This window comes from Melozone crissalis, unplaced genomic scaffold (assembly GCF_028551555.1).
Source record: "Melozone crissalis strain CALT ecotype California unplaced genomic scaffold, PUWL_Pcris_2 ptg000041l_1, whole genome shotgun sequence".
In the NCBI taxonomy this organism is placed as follows: domain Eukaryota; kingdom Metazoa; phylum Chordata; class Aves; order Passeriformes; family Passerellidae; genus Melozone; species Melozone crissalis.
The window spans coordinates 4,118,744-4,140,444 of NW_026535819.1; the positions used below are offsets into that span (position 1 = coordinate 4,118,744).

General features: G+C 45.3%; 2 protein-coding genes across 3 annotated transcripts in view; one reads left to right on the forward strand and one right to left on the reverse strand.

Annotated features, from left to right (window-relative positions):
- Positions 1-2,735: 2,735 nt before the first annotated feature.
- On the reverse strand, positions 2,736-11,481 carry GTF3C4 (general transcription factor IIIC subunit 4). The gene is made up of 6 exons (XM_054284250.1): positions 11,152-11,481; positions 7,455-9,275; positions 6,352-6,482; positions 5,421-5,509; positions 4,112-4,762; positions 2,736-3,148 (listed from the first exon to the last, which is right to left on the reverse strand). The coding sequence occupies exons 1-5, from the start codon at positions 11,479-11,481 to the stop codon at positions 4,698-4,700; spliced, it is 2,436 nt and encodes an 811-aa protein (XP_054140225.1). The 3' UTR covers positions 2,736-3,148; positions 4,112-4,697.
- A 272-nt stretch (positions 11,482-11,753) lies between these two features.
- DDX31 (DEAD-box helicase 31) overlaps positions 11,754-21,701 on the forward strand; it is a 43,698-nt gene continuing 33,750 nt past the window's right edge. For both annotated transcript variants that reach the window (XR_008483591.1, XM_054284251.1), the window contains exons 1-13: positions 11,754-11,800; positions 12,463-12,716; positions 12,885-12,960; positions 13,324-13,367; positions 13,721-13,791; positions 14,084-14,148; positions 14,911-14,955; positions 16,540-16,581; positions 17,351-17,415; positions 18,189-18,308; positions 18,572-18,678; positions 19,410-19,645; positions 19,989-20,165. Coding sequence is in view for 1 of the 2 variants with exons in the window: in XM_054284251.1 (XP_054140226.1) it covers positions 11,765-11,800; positions 12,463-12,716; positions 12,885-12,960; positions 13,324-13,367; positions 13,721-13,791; positions 14,084-14,148; positions 14,911-14,955; positions 16,540-16,581; positions 17,351-17,415; positions 18,189-18,308; positions 18,572-18,678; positions 19,410-19,645; positions 19,989-20,165 (1,338 nt within the window). In the remaining variant the exon portion in view is untranslated. The remainder of the gene's footprint in view (positions 11,801-12,462; positions 12,717-12,884; positions 12,961-13,323; positions 13,368-13,720; positions 13,792-14,083; positions 14,149-14,910; positions 14,956-16,539; positions 16,582-17,350; positions 17,416-18,188; positions 18,309-18,571; positions 18,679-19,409; positions 19,646-19,988; positions 20,166-21,701) is intronic.

Below are 21,701 nucleotides of genomic sequence, written 5' to 3' on the forward strand. Positions count from 1 at the left end.
TTCATCTATATGCGGATGCTATATTAGTTCTGCTCCGCTGGTTCCATAGAAACTGAGCAAGAGAGCTCAGACTCATTGAGATGCACTTGGCATGTCTGGCTAGGAGTCTCAGGTCAGTGGTCAACCCCCAAGGGTTTGCAGCAGGCCTGAAGTGCAGAACGTCAGGGTTAGCAGAACATGCTAATACTCATGTAGAACTCTCCCTCAGAAACAACTAAAACAATTGACATTCATTTAATTACTGTAAACGAAACAGCCCCTGCATGACTTTGCATAGTAAAGCCTGTTAATACCAAAAAGGTTCAGTGGGTGGAAGGAGGAATTAGGCTTTTATAATTGGAATGCAACACTTGAAAAGCAATTTGGTAACTAGGCGTGATTTTATTAGCATCTTATTCTGGCAAAACAAATGTTGAGCAATGAGAAAAACAAGGTGAAGAGGAGGTGGTAGGAGCACAGCAGGGATCAGACTTTAGTGATTGCACAGATTTGCCCAGGTCTGGAATGGACATCTTCCATCACCCTGCTTCCCAGAGACACTTTGTGGAGAGGGAGCCTGGAGCTTGTGCTGTAAGTTTTAATAAGTTTTGCTGTTAATTATGTGGTTTAGCAATAAGGTTGGTTTGTCCAACTGTTCCACAAAGTTTGGTGCCCACCAGCTCTGGACAGCAGATCCTTCAGTGGTGAAGGGCACTTGAACACCCCCAGGCAGGAGATCCCTCCTCCAGCAGCACCTCTGCAGGGACCCTGTAGCTCTGCCAGGATTTCCCTGCTCTCACCTTTCCCTGTGAGGTTTGGGTGCTGCTCAGGGAATGGAGTGAACCCCAACCTGCTCTGTGTGAGGGCTCTGAGGGGCAGGGGTGGCTCATCCTCCTCCTCCTCTCTCCCAAGGAATATTTATTGTCTTTATGTATGCACTGACAGCCGCAGTATCTCCTCTCTAGAAATACTCAATAGGATTAAGAGGATGAGGGAGCACCAAAGGAAAGGGTGATGAATGATGAAGTCCCAGAGCCATAAATGAACTGAGGTAAAAGGCAGCAATGAGGTCCCTCAGCACCAATCCCAGAGCAGGGGGTGTAATTTGGAGACAGGACTGAGTCCTTGTGACCCCAAGCTCCTTCCTAAATTCCAAGAATTAGCACCTAGCACCAAGGCACTGTACAGTCCAGAGCTGTTCCACTTATCCATCCAACTTGGATTAGCCAAGGGGATGATTTCTTCATCCCAGTGGTGAGGGATTAACTCCCAGTGTGATACCAGCATGAGCAGCAAATCTTAAATGCTGTCAGAAGCTCCTCACCAAGGAAATTACACCTTAGCTCTGGGCAAACAGGATCTCTGCCTGTTAATTCTCAGCTGCAAGTATCATAATCCTTTTATAAAAAAAGAGAGAGCATCAGGAACCCTCAGTCTCTGCTGGAATGTTGCTCTCCCTCTGCAGATGAGGGTCCTTGAACAGCCAAAGTGTTCAGCACCAAATGGTGAAGCAGTTGACTTCCAAGTATTTGTTTGAAGTATGCTGCAAAACTTGGGCAAAAACTTATGGAGATGAACTCCAATTCTGTGGGATTTGCTCTTTGAACAGTTCAGTTGGTGTCTCAAAACAGACTGGGCCTTGAAGAAATGTGTTATTTTGAGGAGGCAAATCTGATAATGGCCAAATAACACAAGGGTCTGGCAGCAGGTGCTGGTTCCTTGCTCCCCTTCCCCATGAGGTGACAGCAAGGTTTGATCAGGACAAGAGCAGGACCAACCCCGGCGTGCCCACAACTGCCCCTCACAAGTCTGAGGCATAAAAAGATTCCTGGAGCAGCCTCAGTGCTTGCTGGGCAGCCAGACCCACTCAGGTCAGCACCAGGGGTTAAATGTTACTGAGTGAGGTGGGCTCTGCTATTCTGGCTAAAAATGCACTTAGGGACAAGTGCTGGTTTACACAGAAATGAAATCCCAATTCCTCTGTACCTGTTGTGAACAGGTCAGGGTGAAGAGTGAAAGCTTTTTCTAAAGGATCTCCACTGGCAGGTAAAGACAACATTGTTGGCTTTAAAATTCCATTTTCCCAGAAGTCTGAAACCAGGTTAAATAAACTGGCAATGACAGACTATCTAGTGCCTTGAAAGACAGGGAAAATGAACATTAATGCTGCAATGTTAATGTGAGGTGTGCTAGAGCTTCTCCATGGCAAAGCATTAAAACTCAGTCCAGGAGAATTCAAGAGAACTGCCAGAAATGATCAGCAAGAACCAATCTAATCTGTTTTCATGTGAACCTTTGGGTCAGCCAGACTTAAACATTTCAGTAGCTCAGGATATTTTTATGGTGTCTAAGCCATGACCAAAGAAATGTTCTTTGACTTTTTCTGGAAGCACTGGGCCAGGGTTCTGCAGGGCTCCCTCCCCTCATCCACAGGCAGGCAGAATTTCTAAACTGGAACATTTAATGATGAGCTGTCACAGCTGCCAGGGCAAGGACCTGCAGCTTCCATTTAAAAAAACCTTCTCAACCACCACAAATAAACCCCAATCCTACTCAGCTCATATGAAAATGGATTTTCTGCTCCCCCAGGCCCCACCAGCACTGGGAAATTCTGTCCCAGGAACCAGAGCTGGCCCCAAATTCCACACACATTGGGTATCAAGGTTACTCCTTGTTTTACTGGATACCAACACGAGCTACATTTCCCTTCTCTGCAGACACGCTGAAGTAATTTCAATTTTCAATGCACAGCCATAAAAAACTAAATGTTTCTTTAATACAATTATGGTATCATTCCAATATTCCAAGGATATTTACAAACAAGGCTAATTATTTTACAGATGAATGTGCTTCTGCTGTTTCTAGGCTACTACAGTAATGTTCTTCTCAGTCAATGCATGATCATGCTTAATGCATGAGACACTGAGCAGAAGGACAGCTGACTTTAATGTTTGCTGAAAAAAAAAAAATTGCTCCTATTAAACTTGAAGGAACATGAACAAAATATGCATAGTCATTGAATGGAGGAAACAAGCACCAATCACACATGCACTGGTGGGACACTGAGAGCGTCAGCACAATTCAATGATTTCTCAAAGCTGTGGAGCACTTCCCACACAGTGGAAGTGTCAGGAATCACAGACAGGGCGACACCTCTGCCATTGGCACTCTGCAGAATGGAAATGCACAAACTCAGGGTTATTTGACAGCATGGATTGAAGACAAGACAAACTGTACCAAGTAACCACACACATTTGGGAGGTATTATTCCTCTAACACTGCATAGGAGGTTGAAAAGGATTCTGCTCTCTCTAGGAACAGATGGCAAAAAAAGATGTTTTTTCTGATAGGGCAATTAGAAGGCAAAATAAATTTCTGGATTCAGCCACTTGAGATGGAGAGATTCTACAAGAGCCTGGAGGGAGAGGATAAGGGGGAATGGCTTCAGTAGGGTTAGGTGGGATATTAGAAACAAATCCTTCCTTGTGAGTGTGGGCAGGCCCTGCACAGGTGCCCAGAGCAGCTGTGGCTGCCCCTGGATCCCTGGGAGTGTCCCAGGCCAGGCTGGACAGGGCTGGGAGCAACCTGGAAGGTGTCCCTGCCATGGAGGGGTGGAATGAGATGAACTTTATGGTCCCATCCAACCCAAACCATCCTGGGATACACAAAGAGCTTCACCAGCCTCCTTGGCCCTACCCAGAGCATGTCAGCCATGATGGGGTTGGGTTTGGGGTGTTCTGTTTGTTTGGGGTTTTTTACTGAGCTATTATGAAAACAAAAACTGTCAGCTGGGAGTGATTATTTGTGTGTCAGATTTGTATAAAACTCAATTCTGTATGAGGGAGACTCTCAATTTAATTGACAGTAGTGTTAATTGGTTTGGTAATTAGTGTTAATGCTTTTGGTAACTGAGTTTCTCTGGAAAAGAGGATTCCTCTTGGTAGAGGGTTAAGTGAAACCAAAGGCAAATACTTTGGCAAGAGCTGGGAAGGAGTTCAGAAAAAGAAAGTGGGGCAAGAGACTTAAGAGCATTGGAAATTTTATATATATATATATATATATATATATATTAGTGTTTAAGCTAATTGCTATTAGTTTAATTATTATTATTATATTTTAAAATTATCCTTACTGATGCCAGGCAGCCAATATCACCCTTCTGACTGGGACACTGTTACATTTCTGAGGCAGATACTCTTTCAGAGTTTCAGTGAAATTCAAATTCTCTCCTATGGCTGTACCTGGCACCTGCTGCTCTGGGCAAGCCACTGGAACCCGGGATTATCTGGAGAGTTCCATGTCCTACAGCAAAGGTTACAAAACAAAGGAGAGCACTGCAAGCTGGAGCCTTCTCTACCCACCAAGTCCATTCAAGAGGCAGCTCTGCTGTTCCCATCCCAGCTCTGGGAACTGACAGGCAGAAAGGACAATTCCCACTCTGCTCAACCCTCAGTTCCTTGTCAGTGTCCAGCTGCTGAGGCTTCCTTGGGTGCATTTCCAAACAGCTCTAAACTGGCTCTTCCAGGTGCATTCCTGTTGCTGGAGCATGGAATGGGCTCTGGATTTCAGGAGTTTGTAGAACCTGTGATGTTTTATGTACAGGGCTGTGGACAAGGTGTTCTCCCTCCAGCAGAGTCTGTTCCTGTCCCTGTATCCTCCCAGGCTGAAATGAGCTTATGCAGTAGAGAAAATGCTTTCAGTCTTGACCCAGCTTTTCTCTAGAATACAGGAGAATCACAGAAGGTGCAAGGTCCCTGCAATAACCTCTTGATCCATTCAGGATCTGCAAATAAGAAAAGAAGTTTTTAAAGCTGGAGGTAGAGATGAACAGAGGAATGACACCTGAGATGCACAAACTCAACAGGAATCCTGGACAGTTTCTATATATTCACATGCAGGAGTGACTGAGAATTCAGTGAAATCCAACTCTGTTTCTGCCCTGAAATTTCCAGTAATGCCAGTTTAAATTCCACCTCAGAAGGGAACAAAATTAAGGTGAAACACTCCATGCTTTATCCTTACATGTTCATAGCTATATGGGAAAAAAATGCAAAGGATCACCATGGCCCAACTGCAATGTTCTCATTTTCTAAACTTAAATTAGATCCCTCATATAACACAGTCCTTGGCTCGTGTTTCTTTATCCCTCTTGCAAAACTGGATGCTGATATATTCAACTTGAATATCAAACTAATTCTAGCATTCTAGCATAGATTATGTGTTTACCCAGATTTCATTCAAATGTGGGATTTATACCTCAATTTCTGCACTTATTAATTTGCAATTAACACCTCACTAATGCCCAGACAACACCAGGACACTGTGAAATGCAGAGCTTCACATGGGAACTGCCTAAAAGTCAGTGAAACTAATTCAAGCCATTTTGTAGATAAAATTTAAAAGCCCCAATCCTGCCTCTTTGGGCCCCAAGAACATTTTACCTTCTGGGGTTGGGTGCCGTGCAATGCTGTCGTGAAGCAAACACCTCCTGTACACCAAACTCTGGCAGGACTGGTAGGTTAGAAAGCACCTGTGGAAGGACAAGCAGTTTTATCTTTAGGAGAGTAAAGGCAGTAATGAACCACATTAAATATGAAAATTAATAATTTAAAAATTCAGGTAAACTTCCCAAGTGTACCAAATTGCATATGGACATAAAAATGAAAGGTCAAAACTCAATATATCATTGGCAAAAAAATTCTAGCATACAGTAGAGGAGTTGAAAAGCTTGAGGTCTACTGCACAGGGAAGAACCAGGGTGTCCTTAGGGCCATGACTATTTACCCAAACTAGCACACAAAACCTGTTAGGCACAGCTTTTCTCTGTGACAAACTAGTGACTTGCCACAGCTCCAGGGACAATCTCCATGTACCTCCCACACTGGTTTCAGGAAGATTTCATTTTCTAAAATTTCAAATTCTAATATTTCATTTTCTAAAATTTCAAATTCTAATATTTCATTTTCTAAAATTTCATTTCATTTGTTTGACTTCTCAATGTGCCTGTTCTCAATCATTTCTTGTTAAACTGCTTTTGTTTTCAACTGCTGAAGGAGCTTAAACAAACCCTCCTTCAAGAGATGTTCCAAAGGATGACTTGTCCTCAGTTTTCCCTTGCCTGCTTTCTCCCTGACTTCATATTTCCCAAAAAAAAGATGGTCAAAATAGTTTTATTATAAACATTATCCTGCTAAGAGAACCAAATCCAACCTCCAGTGCCTTGACTCTTATGGAAGAGGACAGAAAAAGACTGAAGCATGGCTAAGATGCTCCAAGCCTTTTCACTCCAGTGCTAACAGTGGTTCAGTGGCTCCTGAAGGATGTTTGGATTACCCACAGGGACAAGCTCTGGATGCTCAGCCCACCCATTACCTGAGCCAGATGTGGCCGTTGGAGCACACGGCCTGCTTGCGGTCGGTGAAGGGCAGGATCTCCTTGCACAAGCTGCAGTGCTCAGGGAAGGTCTGCTTGTTCATCTTCTTCAGGATGTGCCCAATCAGCACCTGCAACACACAGGAGGCACTTGGTGACACAGCCCTCACTGTCGTTTCAGACTGACACACAATAAGCTGAATCCCAAATGATCGAAGTGTAAGAAATTCAATGTATCGGTAAGTATTCATTTATTCTTCTGAAGATTTCTGTCCCACACTAAAGGGATACAGACTTTAAAAATAGTAATTCCTTGCAAATTTCCTTCCCTCAGCCTGTCATAGTGGATGTGCTAAAAAAAAATTCCTGTTCAGAAATTACCTGGGTGTCTTCAGCACTCATCTGGGAGTACAATGTTTATAGCAGAACATTTATGTGATCAGATTTGTCTGTGACATTTCAACAGATATAAACACATCCCAGGGACCTTAAAAGTGTGACAGCAAACTGAATAGATAAAATACAATTTAGAAGTCGCTTTTCATCACTATAAAAAAGAAACAAGATTCTTCTAAGATAAGAAGAGCAACCTCTCAAACTTTCAATTCATAGTGATTGGATGCCAGAACAACCCAGCAGTTGTGCCAGAGCCCTTTCCTAGGGAGTTCCTGATGGCCACACTTGGCAGCGATGCCAGCAGGGAAAACACCACACTAACATGAGAACCACAGTGTGACTGACTAGAGGAAATGCACCTGAAGTTCACTTGTGTAAAGATGATGGAATAAACTAACTTAGTAGTGAAAACAAACATCCCTCAAGCAGTTCATGTTCTAAACCCACAGACAGCAGCACAATAACCCCAGTCCTGTCCCCTGTTCTCCAAAAACTTTATTCTTTACTGTACCTGATCCAAATCTATATTTACATTCCCTCCTATTTCTTAGTATCAAGGAAGGACAATTTAAGCTGAATGCTCTACAGAATCTGACTGGCAAGGACGACATGACTACAGCTCTCCTCCCCAGCCCAGCTGTGTTTTCAGGAGGGGGGACAAGGAAGTGACAGTGACACAGAATCCCCTGAGCAGAGGTGCCACTTACTCGTGCTGTTCTGTCATCATAGGCATCATCAGACATGAGGAAGTCACAGACTCCCCTGGTGGGAATGCTGGTGTTCTCTGTAATCCACGTGTGCAGGTAAACTTCTCCCAACACCCGTTTCATGTGCTCTCGTGTCAAGTGCATTTCTACAGCCTCAATCTGTGCCTGTATTTCAAGAAGCTTTTCTACCATTGGCTCACGGCCTCCAGAGTCACTTGACTGATGGAGAGAATCCTCTGCAGTGTCATCAATGTCCACACCTTTGCCTGTGTCCCCCAGGCTCTGCTTGCTGGCTTGTTTTGAAGTTCCTTCCTCCTGATCATCTTCAGTGCTGCCCATCCCAGGGGAATCTGATATCAAGATTTTGGCATCCTCATGTGAAGGTCTCCACGTGACCTCTGAGGGGGTTTTCTGCATAGACTGGTACAAAATTCTCAAGAGAAACAACTTAAACCTCCAGAAGTAAGTGGAACCACAGCTCTCTATCTTTTTATCCAGTGCCTCCTGTAAGAACTGAGGAATGTGCTTATCCTTCAAGATTTTCCAGCGTACGAGATCCGTCAAGTCCACTTGCCTGAAAAGATTCTGAACAGAAGATTCCAAGAGCTGTGCAGCTGCCTCCTCAAAGGTCTTGAGGGTGACAAACTGAACCTGGTAGTTTTTGTTGACAGGGTGCAGCCCGTTGGCCATGCCCTCGGTGGTGATGACCGCCAGGTACGCCCCACAGGGGCTGACAGCAATCCCGTGAGTCCTGACACAGCCAAACACCTCTGAGAGCTTTATCAGCTGGTGCTCAAACTTTAAAGCAACGTCTGTGAATATGGGGATGAGCTGCCTGACCTTGCCATCGCTGGAGCAGGTGTACACCGTGCCGTTCTGCTTGTCTGCAGTCATGGAGACAATGGGCAAGGAGTGCAGCCCCGTCACGTGGGAGTTGTGCACGTTCAGCCCCGCTTTGGATATCAGCAGCAGGCACCAGAACACGTAAGGGCCTCTGGCAGCCACCACCAGGCTGCAGCTGCATTTCTGGTAGGGGTGGTAGAGAGGGATGCATTTGATGCTGTGCACGGGCAGCTGGTCCATCTCCTGCCACAGCACCACGGGCTGTCTCAGTGTGAAGTAGCCTTTGACCGCCTTGAGGTTGACGGGGATGATCTTCACCGGGCCGTAGGCGCTGCCCACGATCAGCCCGCTCATCTTGCGGTTGTTGTGCTCGTACTCCCACCACGCCAGCACGCTGGGGGAGCTTATTCCCGACTCGATGGTGTTGCAGGAAGTGATGGATTCCTTCCCCAGGAAGGGCAGCTGGAACTGCCACACGGCAATGTTGCCATTCTCAAAGAGCACGGCCAGCAGCACGCTGCCCACGTCCCGGCACTCGTTGTTGTGCTTCACCTGCTGGGTGGTGCAGATGCCCGACCACTCCATGCGCACGGGGGCCTGCATGCTGTGCCTCCGCTGGAACTCGGGGAAATCCCCCAGCTCCCCACAGGGAGTGTCGGCCTTGCACAGTCTGTAACCAGCCTCCAACAGGCGCTCTCCGTACAGCTCGGTCAGATCCACCAGCTGCACCCACTGCAGCCGGTTGAGGTTGGCGTGGATGCTCAGGCGGTTGTCCATGGTCAGGGCAGCCAGCAGGCAGCGCCCGTTGGCGTCACAGCCCAGGGGGGACCAGCTGGAGTATTTGAAACCCCGCAGGGGCGGCAGGGACTTCCCCTCGGGGTTGAACACTCGGTCCAGCATGAAGGTCTGGCTGACGGTGGGATCCACTGAGCTGGCAAATTTCTCCTTGCACTCAGCCACCTCCTTCTTTGGGCCCACCTAAAACACAACAAAAAGAACCTCTGAAACAATTGTACAGCTGGTTTTTTAAGCAAGACTTTCCTGGAATTAATTATCTCTTCAAACAGATCATCCCCAATCACAACCAACACTACATTGGTTTTGCTTTGATTTTTTAAGTTTTTTAATGTTTATATTTTTGTAATGAATTTTTCTCAATCACAACCACCACTACATTGGCGTTGCTTTGATTTTTCAAGATTTTTTTTAAAGTTCTTCAATGTTTATATTTTTGTAATGAATTTTTTTCAATCACAACCAACACTACATTGGTGTTGCTTTGACTTTTTAAGTTTTTTAATGTTTATATTTTTAAATGAATTTTTTCAATCACAACCATCACTACACTGGTGTTCCTTTGATTTTTAAAGTTTTCTAATGTTTATATTTTTGTAATGAATTTTTTTCAATCACAACCAACACTACACTGGTGTTCCTTTGATTTTTTAAGACTTTTTTTGAGTTTTTTAATGTTTATATTTTTAAATTAGTTTTTTCAATCACAACCAACACTAAACTGGTGTTGCTTTGATTTTTTAAAGATTTTTACAGTTTTTTAATGTTTATGTCTTTGTACTGATTTTTTTCAATCACAACCAACACTGCATTGGTGCTGCTTTGATTTTTAAAGGTTTTTAAAGTTTTTTCATATTTATATTTTTGTAATGAAATTTTTTATATATTTTATGTAAATGATTTATTGTTTTCCATTCTTTTACAAAAGAAAAGAAATTTGATATAAGTTTGTTTTCAATTTCAAAAGAAATTTGATATTAGTTTGTTTAGTGTCATTGGAGAGGTGGTGCTTTCACCCTCCAATCCACTGTCACTTTTAAAAGTCTATAAATGTTGAAGTTAAAAAATAAAAGTCCCTTTTTTACCTTAAAAAAAGCAGCAAGTCCATGTTGTGTTGTTTCATATCCTATAGTAACGCACTGTTAATTGATGTCACTCCTAAAGAATTCAGCTTCATTAATGCCCTGAATTTGCATAGTTTTGACTCTCAGCTACTGAATTTTTGTCTGCTGAATCAAAGAGCCTTTTTTCATACTTTTGTTCTTTTAAAGATATCTGGCATAATATGTAAATACTCAGTATCTCAACTCCATTCCATAGTCTCAGCATTGTTTTGGAAAATAAAATCAGATTCACAACAACAAAAGTATTAATTAATAAGATACTCAACCATATCTGCCATCTTTGTGAAAGTCAGATATTCCCCTGAAGGCCAGAGAAATCCATGCTGCAAAAACCCTTCAGCTTAGGTAGCAAAACAAAGGAAGATTCCTACTTAAAATTGTGTTGAAATAACTGTACTGGAGCTCAAGTGATTCTCAGAAAAACTGCAGAAGTTCAGAATCCCTGGATATCTCTGGGATGATGCTTTAAACTGAGAGCCTGCAGCAAGTTCTGGGCAGGGCAGGGCCTCAAGAGGAGGATCAGAATCCCAGGATGGGTCAGGCTGGAAGGGACTACAGTGATTTTCCAGACTCTCTCTGCATTCTGCACAGGAAAGTTCTTGTGTTCAGGTGCAACTTTGTCTGTCAGTTTATGCTCGTTTCTCTTCTTGCTTGGCACCATCGTGAACAACCACAGAACCAATTAAGTAGGAAAAGCCTTTGAGATCACTGAGTCCAGCCTGTTTGTCACCCAGCCCAAGCCCTGAGTGCCACCTCCAGTGGTTCCCTGAACACCTCCACGTCCCGTGGCTACATCACCTCCCTGGGCTGCCCACCCCGCAGTCCGACCATCCCTCCTGGGAGGAAACTCCTCCCGATGTCCGCCCTGAACCTCCCCGGCTCCTTCTCCTCGCCACCTCCCCCTTTACACATGGACACACTGCCGAGGCGCTCACCTTGAGCATGCAGGCGGCGGCGGGCGCGGGCACGGCGGTGCGGTGGATGACCATGTCCTGCCCGCCGCTGTGCACGTCGCTGAGCTGCTCCAGCACGGCGATGCTGCGGGCCGTGCTCACCGACACCCGGTGATCCTCGGACCAGGCCAGCGGTTCCAGCCCGCTGGCTCCGTGCTGCAGCCGCACCGCCGGCTCTCGCCGCACCGCCGTGAGCCGGAACCCGACGCTCGCTGCCGCAGCCGCCGCCGCTTCCTCCACGACCGCCTCGAGCCCCAGCGGCACCTCCTCCCGCCCGGCCGCGGCCGCCGCCGCCGCCGCCGCCGCCGCCATGTTACCGCCGCTTCACGGGCCGCGCGCACGCGCCGCCGCCGAAGCCCCCGGCGGGCCCGGCCGGGGCTGCCCCGCCGCCGCCTGCGCGCCCTGCCGCTCCGGGAGCGCGGTTTGCGGGCTGCGGAGAGCCCTCATGGAGGCCCCGCAGCGCCGCGAGGTGGGCGGGGAGCCGGGAGGGATCCGGTCTGGGGGTAAGCTCCGCACCCGCCGCCGCGCTGCCCTCACGGGACGGAACGGGCGGGCGGGAGGCGGCCCCGGGGCCTTGAGGAGGAGCGGGCGGGACATGGCGGCGGGCGTGGGGATGCGCGGCCTTGGCAGGGTACGAGCGGAGGGGAAGTGAAGGGAAGAGAGTGTGGGGTCTGCGGGGCACTGGACCCTACGGGACAGGGGACACGGGATACGGCACACGGGACCCTGCGGGACAGAGGACACGGGACGCAGGAACTTGCGGGATAGGGGACCCTGCGGGACGTGCGATCCTGCGGCACCGTGACCGGGCGGGAGGCAGCGTCCGCCAAGTTGTTAAATGGAGCTTTTGGCTTCTCCTCAGCCCGAGCCCGGGCTGATCCGGCACCGGGGCTCCCCAGGCAGGGGTTGGGCAGATCCGGCTCCTCCGAGCCCCCGGAGCCGCGGGCAGAGTAGACGGCAATGCCCCGGCTCACCGCGTTCCCTTTGACGGGCTGCGGGCGATGCTCTCTGCAGCTTCGTCTGCAGAGGCTTTAAAATACTCTAGAGAGAGGTTTTTAAAGCATATTCTGCCCGTTCACTGGAGAAGTTGAATGGAATCCTTAAGGGCTGAGCACTAGATTTGGCTTTCAGCAGCGCCAGAAGTCTCGTGGTGGATCTGTTGGAGTAGGAGTTGTGTAGCTGCAGAAAGCAGCTTTGATTTCTTAATCATGGAATGGGGGATTCCAAAAATAAGGCTCTGAATTTTGTGTGTTAACTCCCAGTCAGTGCTGACCGGTTTGTTTCACTTTGAAGCAATCTGGTGCTCTGAAAAGGAAGCTCCAGTCACCACATGGAAACCCGTCCGTGAAACGGAAACGTAAATTATCCACAAACACCTTCAGGAAAGGTGCCACGGAGGCTGGCAGGAGGGAGGAGGGAAGCTCATCACAAAAAACTGTTCCTAAGAAGCAGCTGAGCGACAAACAGAATGAAAGCCAGAAGAACAAACCTTTCATCAAGACATCCAGCCTGTTTAAAAACAACCCAGACATCCCAGAAATTCACAGGTATTTTAGATAAATGGGAGGGGGAAAAAAAACTCTTGCAATGCCTTGAAATTCAGGGTCTTGACTTCTTGCCCTTGCTTGGCAGATGAAGTTTCATTGCTGATTATGCAGAATGGTGTTGTATTTTTAACCCTACTATGTGTTTTGGTTTTGTTTCCCCTAACTCAGAAAAGAAGTGCGGCAGGTGCAAGAAAATGTTTTCACTACAGATTCCTTCAGCCAGCTGGACCTCCACCCACACCTGGTGAGTGGCAGGAGGGCTGCATGCCTCAAAACCATGGGGGTTTGGGTGGGGGGCAGCTCAGAGAGCCTCTGTTCATGGTGACCTGGATGCTCCACCTGATTTTGTCACTCAGGGTGTTGGACCATGTCCTGTGTCCCCAGACACAGCCCCAGCCCTTTTCACTGTTTGCAGCTGTAGTACCAAAAAAAACCACAGAAAACCAGCAATGGTGTAATTCTGATTGAGGAGATGGGAACTTTATGGATCAGCTGTGCAGAGAATAAATGTCAGTCTTCTGGGTTTTGTTCTGTCTTAGCAGTACAAGGAGTAACAAAAGGAACAGTTTGACAATAAAACCTTTATTTCTCTCTATTATCTCTTTAGATCTCCACAATAAACACTGTCCTAAACATATGCAGCATGACCAGGTAAGCAAATCAATATCAAAACTTTGCAGTTTACCCCTGAAAGCCAATCACCTGTGATTATTTCATTATATTTAATGGGTTTGTGAAGACCACAGTACCACTGTTCTGTTTGCTATTGGGTTTGTAGGCACTCCTGCCTTCTGGTTTGGTACTTGAATCAAAAACCCATCTGGTTTGAATTTATCACATCCCAGTGGCTTTGCTTAGAAATCACCTCAGCTGATGCAGCTGCACAGCAGAGATGAGTGTGGGGAATTTGTAAAGAGTTTTGAGACAGTCACTGTGTGTTGAAATTTTGGAATTCCATCCTGTGCTGCATCTGCATTTCCTGCCCTGCTGTGTTTATCACCCAGTGTTCAGAAGCAAACAATTCCTGTGCTCCTGCAAGGCAGAGATGCCCTGGTGAGATCTCAGACTGGTTCAGGTCAGTGTTGAACTGTCACTGTCCCTCCTTAGGGTGTGTTAATTGCATTTATTTAGGTAGATCTTAGTGGGTACCACCACCTCTCTTTTCTAATTGACTCTTTATTGAATTGCCTGTTAATCTTCCATTCTGCAAACTTCCTATTTAATAGAAACTTTTCCAGACTATGACTGCAGTTTAAGAGTGATGGGAAAAATGGGGCTTTGGATTTCTGGAGGGTTGTAATTGCCATATATATATATATATATATTTTTTTAATGGAAATTGTTCTTATTTTCTCCCTTTCATAAAGGTAAAACTCTTGCCTATGGGATTCCACTTGTGCAGTCTTTGCAAGGAATGGAATCCAAAATACAGGTAGGTCTAACAGCAGTAAATAAATTTGCTTTTGATACTAAGATTAATAAAAATTAAATCCAGCTCCTGTAGTCATTGCTGTCTCTTTTTCATACATGCAATCCACATTCCCCTTTATTTGTACATGTGACAGAAGAGATTTTCCAGTTCTCTTGAGGTGTGGATGGTACAAGATCCATGTTAGCCATTCCCCATTGCTCCATCCTGCAGGATAAGTTGGAAATTAGCTAAATTATCAGGTGTGGAGAAAGTAGAGAGCAGAAGAAATGGCCTGAAAGAACTGAAAACAGAGGTTGCTGTTTAGTAATCTTTGGCATGGGGTGGGATTGGGTAATTGCTCCCAGTTTGGATCATACACCAGAAAATGCTACTGCAGATCTTGAGCATTTTATGGAAAGAGATCATCCTGACTGAAGGGTTGAAGCATTTCCAGCCCATCCTGGATTGTCACCTGCAGATTGTTGCTGTGCATCAAGCAGGAGAGCATCCCTGCAGCTCAGGAGCACAGGAGTGAAACAAGAAAATGAAACAAGAGTTGTGTGTGCAAGGAAATGTTGGCTTTGGCTGTGAGCAGCTTTCCCAGCAGGGACAAGAAGGCAGTGTGGGATTGATATGGGAAAAACTTGATTTTATAAAAGCTGTGGGGCAGAAATACCTTAAAATATCATGTACAGAGGTCTTCAGTGCTGGTGAGAGCAGGGAGGTGTGGAAGGGCTGTGCTCAGTGCTGCCTTCTCTCAGAGCCCTGCTCTTGTGTTTGCAGCGCAGTGATGGCCCCTACGCCCTCGTGCTCGTCCCAACCAGGGAGGTAGGTGGCTTTTCCTCCCTCAGTCTGTCTGAACTCTGATTTTTGGGGAGGTAGGTGGCTTTTCCTCCCTCAGTCTGTCTGAACACTGATTTTTGGGGAGGTAGGTGGCTTTTCCTCCCTCAGTCTGTCTGAACACTGATTTTTGGGGAGGTAGGTGGCTTTTCCTCCCTCAGTCTGTCTGAACTCTGATTTTTGGGGAGGTAGGTGGCTTTTCCTTCCTCAGTCTGTCTGAACTCTGATTTTTGGGGAGGTAGGTGGCTTTTCCTTCCTCAGTCTGTCTGAACACTGATTTTTGGGGAGGTATGTGGGTTTTCCTTCCTCAGTCTGTCTGAACACTGATTTTTGGGGAGGTAGGTGGCTTTTCCTTCCTCCATCTGTCTGAACACTGATTTTTGGGATGTGGATGTGGGTCCACCAGAGCTCCCCACATCAGAAAACACTGTCAGATCCTTTTGCTCAGATCTTGCCCTCACAAAACATGTTGTCATTTTTGTGTTGTCATTTTTGTTCAGTGCCAACCAGAGTAAGAAAGGAGTTTCTCAGTTCTCCTCCTGCAGTTGAAAATCTTTGTGGAGGCTGCAGGACCCCGCTGGCTCAGTGCAAGGGGAATGAGTAAAACCAATGAATTCAGCTTTGCAAATGTGTAGCTTTATACAAGTATTTCATTTTCAAAGCTGTTTATTCAAATCCATAAGTGAATGCTGAAGCTGAGGCCTTTCAAGAGCTGGTTTCTCCACTGAACTCTTCAATTTAATTTATATTATTTGCAATTGCAAAGGCAGTGTCAGAAAAGATTATCAACCTTTTTTGGTTTTGTTTGGTATGTCAAATGATAATAACTTTCATGTGGAGAACTGATTGTAGGTATCTCATTTGGGGTCCAGTATTTTATGCAGCCTGCAGTACAATATCTGCTCTGTTACTGAAAGGAGAAGGCTCTGAAGCTATTTAATTTTTTTTACTGCCTCTTTAGGACGCCATGTGAATACTAAGCATGGAGGAAACTGTGTGTAAACTCATTTAAAGGGCTGCCATTGAGAGTACTTAGGAAGATAATTTGTGATTATAATTGATATTACTTTGTAATGGAAGCAATAACCTTCCTTGAGAAAAGAAATGCAGAAATATCCAGTGGCGCAATCACTCCATGGGTCAGGTGAGGAACAGTGAGGGCTGCCAGAAGAGAATTGACCTATGTATTTCCTTTTCATGGTGGTTTTTTCCCAGAATTTCTATAATTTTCCCTTTTATTCTTCTTCTGGAGCAAAATCTTCTGTGCCTGTAGCTTGTTTTCTCCCCAGGGCAGTCACAGAAGCCAGCAGAAGTCTCTCTTGTCCTGAGAGCTGGCTTGTGGAGCTGAGCCAGTAGAGAGGTTTCTGAGCAGGTCAAAATACAATAAAAGAGAGATTGTTCATGAGAAAAAAATTATTAAACAGTTTCTAAAAGAAAAACTAAGGATGCATTTAGAATTCTGATATACATAACTAGATTAATTTACAGATTTTTGTGCCATGGGGATTTATAATCCAGTTTTTTAGCCCAGAGACTTTGTCAAAGCTCATTTTCTTTTGTTGATTTCCATAGCTTGCACTCCAGAGTTTTGATACAATCCAGAAACTACTTAAGGTAAGAAATCAATGCTCTGTGTTCTTCTTATTCCTGTGAGGAGCTAAACAACTTCAGTTCCTGTGAATTCAGCTGGAGGTTTAAGGAAATCCAGCACCTGGCAAGATGTATGGTCCTTAAAGATAAATGTGTTTAAGTGTGTGATTTCCCTATGGCATGTTTTAAATTATTACATGAGCAATTAAGTGATTAATTATGGCACCCTAGTTGCACATGTGCTGATAAACAAGCACAGTTGATTTTCACAGCCATTTGTTTGTAGAAATACCTTTCATTGTCTCAGGCTGAGTTATGAATGGAAACTCTGGTGGTGACAAGGACCGTTTTACTGAAACTAATACTGGCCAGATGGGTTTCAGATGGGGAGCAGGACTTGGGGAACTGCTTTGCCAGCTGAATGACTGGAGAAATGAGAAGGCTTTTAAAACCATTAAATGATAGTGCTTTCCTTGTAATTGAGGCAGAGTATCTTACCATTGGGCTAGAAGGTGTTTAAATTATTTATTTATCTGATCCATATTTCCACCTCCTCTTCATTTTTCTTTGGAATAATAGGGTACTTCCTCATTATTTATAAGTCTTATAAATTTATAAGTCTTAAAAAGAGACTTACAAGTCTTTTTTTAGTTCTGGAGCTGTGATCACATCACATGCACGCTGCTGTCAGCCCCATCCTGTCTCTTTTTATGCCAAGAAACATAATTTTTTGATTAGGCTTTGTCTTGTTATTAAGAAGAATCATTGCTGGTCTTGGTTTTCTTTTCTGTAGCCATTTACCTGGATTGTGCCTGGAGTGCTAATGGGGGGAGAAAAGAGAAAATCAGAAAAAGCCAGGTAGGAAAACAACTTCTTAAATTGTATTTTGGGTCCTTCTGCTCTACAGACTTTATCTACTACTCTTCTTCAGAGTGGTTTTTTTACTGGGAGGGTGGATCAAGCTGTGATCCCCTGGATCTTCCACAGGCACAGTGGCTGGGGCAGCAGGAAACATTCACTTCCCCCAGCTGAATCTATTCCTAAAATGTTGATGAGCCTTCTGAGAAGATGAGCTCTTGTGTCAGTATTTTTTTCCCCTCTTCTGACAAACACCTGTATTTGCTTACCACCAACTGTATTTGTTATGGGGGAAATTGCTTTCTGGAGAAGAGATTTCCTGGTGTTAAAAATTCCTTTCTTTCCCCTTTTCAAGAATTGAATTGTAAGCCGGTAATCTAAAATGGAATTTTCATTTCTCTCTATAAATCATACACAGAAAGAAGTTTACTCTTGACAGTAAAACAAGTACTCAATTAGAAAAGAAAACCTAGCTGGGGTGTGTTAGATTTTTTAAAAAATATTATTAATATCTTTTTCCATTCTATCCTTAGCACTGAGTGTGCCTCTGAGTATCAGAGTATCAGTGATGATCAAGGATAAATTTTAGCTGGGCAAAACAAATAAATCAGTTTTTATCAGTGAGAAGGTGCTGTTTGTGATTTTACTGTGGCATTTTTCCCTCTGTAGGTTCCAGTTCCTCACTCTGGGTCCTAGTCCAGCTAACCTTCATGGGTTTTTTTTCTTTTCTTTCTCTTACCTGGGTTTTATTTTTTGTTTTTGAATCTTCACAGGTTAAGGAAAGGGATCAATATCCTCATCTCCACCCCTGGCCGCCTGGTTGATCACATCAGGTCCACGCAGTGCATTCATTTCCGTCGCACTCAGTGGCTGATCATTGATGAGGCAGACAGGTAAACTTCCAATTGTTCAGATCTGGAGAATTATTACAATACCCTCTGCATCATAATTCACTAAATATCTTTTTAAATGATGAGAGGGTGTGATTTTAATCCATTCATGCTCAGTGGCCTCAGCCAAGCACCAGATGTCTGGGATTAGGATGAAATACCCACTTTGGACAGATTGTTGGACAATTGTTCATTGCAAAGATGTCATGCAGTATTAAGACTTTCTCCTTCTACAGCACCTTTAACCATCTCTGCTGTTTCTGTAGGATCCTGGACCTGGGCTTTGAGAAGGATGTGGCTGTGATACTGAATGCTTTAAATGCTGAGAGAGAGACACGTCAGAATGTGCTGCTCTCAGCCACCCTCACCGAAGGTGGGTTATGGACAGATGGGGGCTCTTGTAGCTGAATAATGCACAGGCAACTGCAGAATACTTGGTTGAGTCTGCCTCTATTACAGCCCAGTCTGAAGCCCTTTGCAGGAGTGGAATTAACTTCCTGTTAATTTCTATTAATTTCTTTGCCTTACAGCATTTCCTTTATTACTGGAATTTCTGTCAGTGTATGTTCCATGGTCTCCGTGTATGTCTCCCAAATTCCATAGCAAAGTCACCATGAACCTGAAATTTCATTTGTTTGCTTTACAAATGCAGAATTAAAGCAAAAAGCTAATTGCAAGGGAGCTGTTGTATGCTTTGCTCTGTACCACACAGGCAGTCATCTGCTGTGGCAGGAACTGAGCCAGGGCTCCTGACTCCTGCACTCTTGACAGAGTGAAGATCTGCTGGGATTTTCCCACACACACATTTAAAAGTAGGCCTGCCAACTGCTGTCTGTCCATAAAGACATTCATAAAATGTGCAAAATAGCACAGTCAGCTGAAGTAGTGTCTTGTCAAGGTTCTGGTGGAGTCCACAGCAGCTAAGCCTGGTAAGCCTTAGAAAGGCTGAGGTTTGTGAGGGGTGCTGTCAGTGTCTGAGGGTGGCTCACTGGGTTCTTGCCCTCCACTCCTTTTCACTGGAATTGTGTCAGTTGTTTTTTTTTCTGAGAGTGCATCATTCCAGGCCAGACTGGGCCTCACCTGTCTCTCATTTCTGTGGTTTAGGAGTGACACGCCTGGCTGATATCAGCTTGAATGACCCTGTCAGCATTTCCATAGCAGATGAAATCCAGAAGGTGCCTGAACTAGCATCACAAACAGACAGGAAAGCCAGCAGTTCATCAAACTGCATAGAGCAGGAAAACTTTGCTGTTCCAGAGACACTCCAGCAGTATGTCATGGTGGTCCCCAGCAAACTGAGGCTTGTCACGTTAGCAGCTTTTATCCTGCAGAAATGCAAGGTGAGACTCTGTTTGCATTTATATTACTAAGTAGCCCTTTGCCCTTTCCAACTCCTTTATCTGCTCCTCTGTTGAGGATAGCATGGATTAGATCCAGGGCTTTGAAGTGCATCTTGAACCACAAGAGAGCTGAGGTGCTGTTGTGTCTTTCATGCTGGCAGAGAGATCCCTGTGCAGCGTGTACTCATCCTTCTGTTGTGGGCTCTCTGTTTGGTGTCAGGCTCTGTAATCCTTTCCCACATAATTACATCTCCAGAAGTGTAAACCACCTGGATCTTTTCATGATCTGGGGATTGGGAGAGCCCTTTGGAAGTGGTCATGTGCAATTCTCTTGTTCTTGCAGTTTGAAAAGCGCCACAAGATGATCATCTTTTTCTCCAGCTGTGAACAAGTGGAATTCTACCACGAGCTCCTTGCAAAGGTCCTTTCAGGAGGAGCAGAGTCAGAACAACCTGGACATTCACCCCTCTCCTCTGTGAGCTTGCATTTTCTACGTCTGCACGGCGACATGGAGCAGGAAGTAAGCACTCTCAAAATGTCAGGATCAGCAGTTTTATTCCTTTTTCCCTGTGATTTGTTATGTGGCTATTTTTGGGGAGGAGGGCAGAAGAGAGGACAGAGAGTCATTTCACCTCTAGGGGCCTCAGTCTTCCATCTGCTAATGAGAATAAGGATATTGTCCCATTTCTGGAAAGTACTTTGGTAGCTGTATCTGAAAAACACACCTGAAGCAAATGTATCAGCAGGCAGAGCAGCCATTCTCTATTCCCAGTGGGTGCACTAGACCATTTATGTCTCTGTGTTTCTCTTTCATGCAGTCAAGACAGACTTTTAATGCCAAAGGAAAACCTTATCCAAGCCCCAAAACATTATTACTGTTGTAATAATAAGTTGTCCCCATTAAATGAGGCTGGAGCAGTTTGGCTTTGGTTTTGAAGAGCAGTGTCTTGATAGACTGCTGCTTTCCCTGGGATGGAATAATGGCATTGTAACAGTGATTACCCCAAAATAGGTTTGGACCTATTGGAGAGGTTGGACCTTGCTACAGAGGGCTGAGAGGCCAGGAGGAGAGTGTCAGATGAACTGTCACTGCAGAGTTTCTCTCAATAGCTGAGAGACCTCCCTTGGAAGTTCAGGCCCAGATCCTGCCCTTGGTCTGTGATGGAGAGAGCTGCTGCTCTACTCTGAGCTGCACAGCAGAGATGGTAAATGAATAGAGCTCTTCTGATGAAGCAAGAGGTGAAGAGCCATTGTTTTTCTCACTCATTCCCATCCTGTGGAGACCAGAAACATGTGCTTTGCTGTCCCTGCAGTCTGGCCTTTCCTCAACCTGCCTGCCTGAGCAAGTGAGCAGGCCTGGTCTGGCCCAACTCTACCCTGACCAGCTGTTAAGCCAACAGAACACCACTAAGTAGCTGGCACCAGGGGAAGGGTTTTGCCTTTTTAGTACCCAGTGTGTAATTAGTGCTTGATGTCTTCAAATTAAGAGCATTAATGGAGCTAAATTGTGGATCCCATATGGTACTGCTGAGCACGGCTGCTGTCATTGTCAACAAGATACAGCGTGCTCTCTTCTTTAATTTTTGTCAGCAGAGGGTTCAGTGTGTCAGCAAGGCCCAAGTTTCCCTTCTTTTCTAGAACAGCACCTCTAGCTGGGAGTCAAGTGTGTGAGGTTTCTTCTCTAGCATCAATGTAACACTTAGCTCCTGGCCAGAGCTCCAGGGAAAGGCTGAAATGGAAATAAGGATATTTTGGAAGGTGAGCAGGAAAGGGAGTGTAGATACAGAGGTGGTATTGGGAAATGAAGACCAAGTTCTGCTGAGAACTTTGGTTATTGGTGCTCAGAGATAGCAAATGCCATTATGATGTAATGTGAGTTGTAGAGTCAGTTTTTGTGGCTTTCATCAAGAAAAAAAACACACCCCAAAGCTGTTAGTTAAAATAACTGGTATGTGCTTGGGAAGGTTTGGGGACTGACAAGGCAGGAGGCTTTTGAAGGGAGCTGAGAGGGTGTACTGGGTTCCTGTAGTTCCCTTTAATGGCTCAGAGACTGCTG

Excerpts from the sequence above, each read along its gene's own strand:
- GTF3C4 (XM_054284250.1), bottom strand. The coding sequence starts at position 11,481 with ATGGCGGCGGCGGCGGCGGCGGCGGCGGCCGCGGCCGGGCGGGAGGAG. Across the intron at positions 6,483-7,454 it reads ATGATGACAGAACAGCACGA|GTGCTGATTGGGCACATCCT; the intron begins GTAAGTGGCACC and ends TGTGTGTTGCAG. Across the intron at positions 5,510-6,351 it reads AACGGCCACATCTGGCTCAG|GTGCTTTCTAACCTACCAGT; the intron begins GTAATGGGTGGG and ends GTCCTTCCACAG.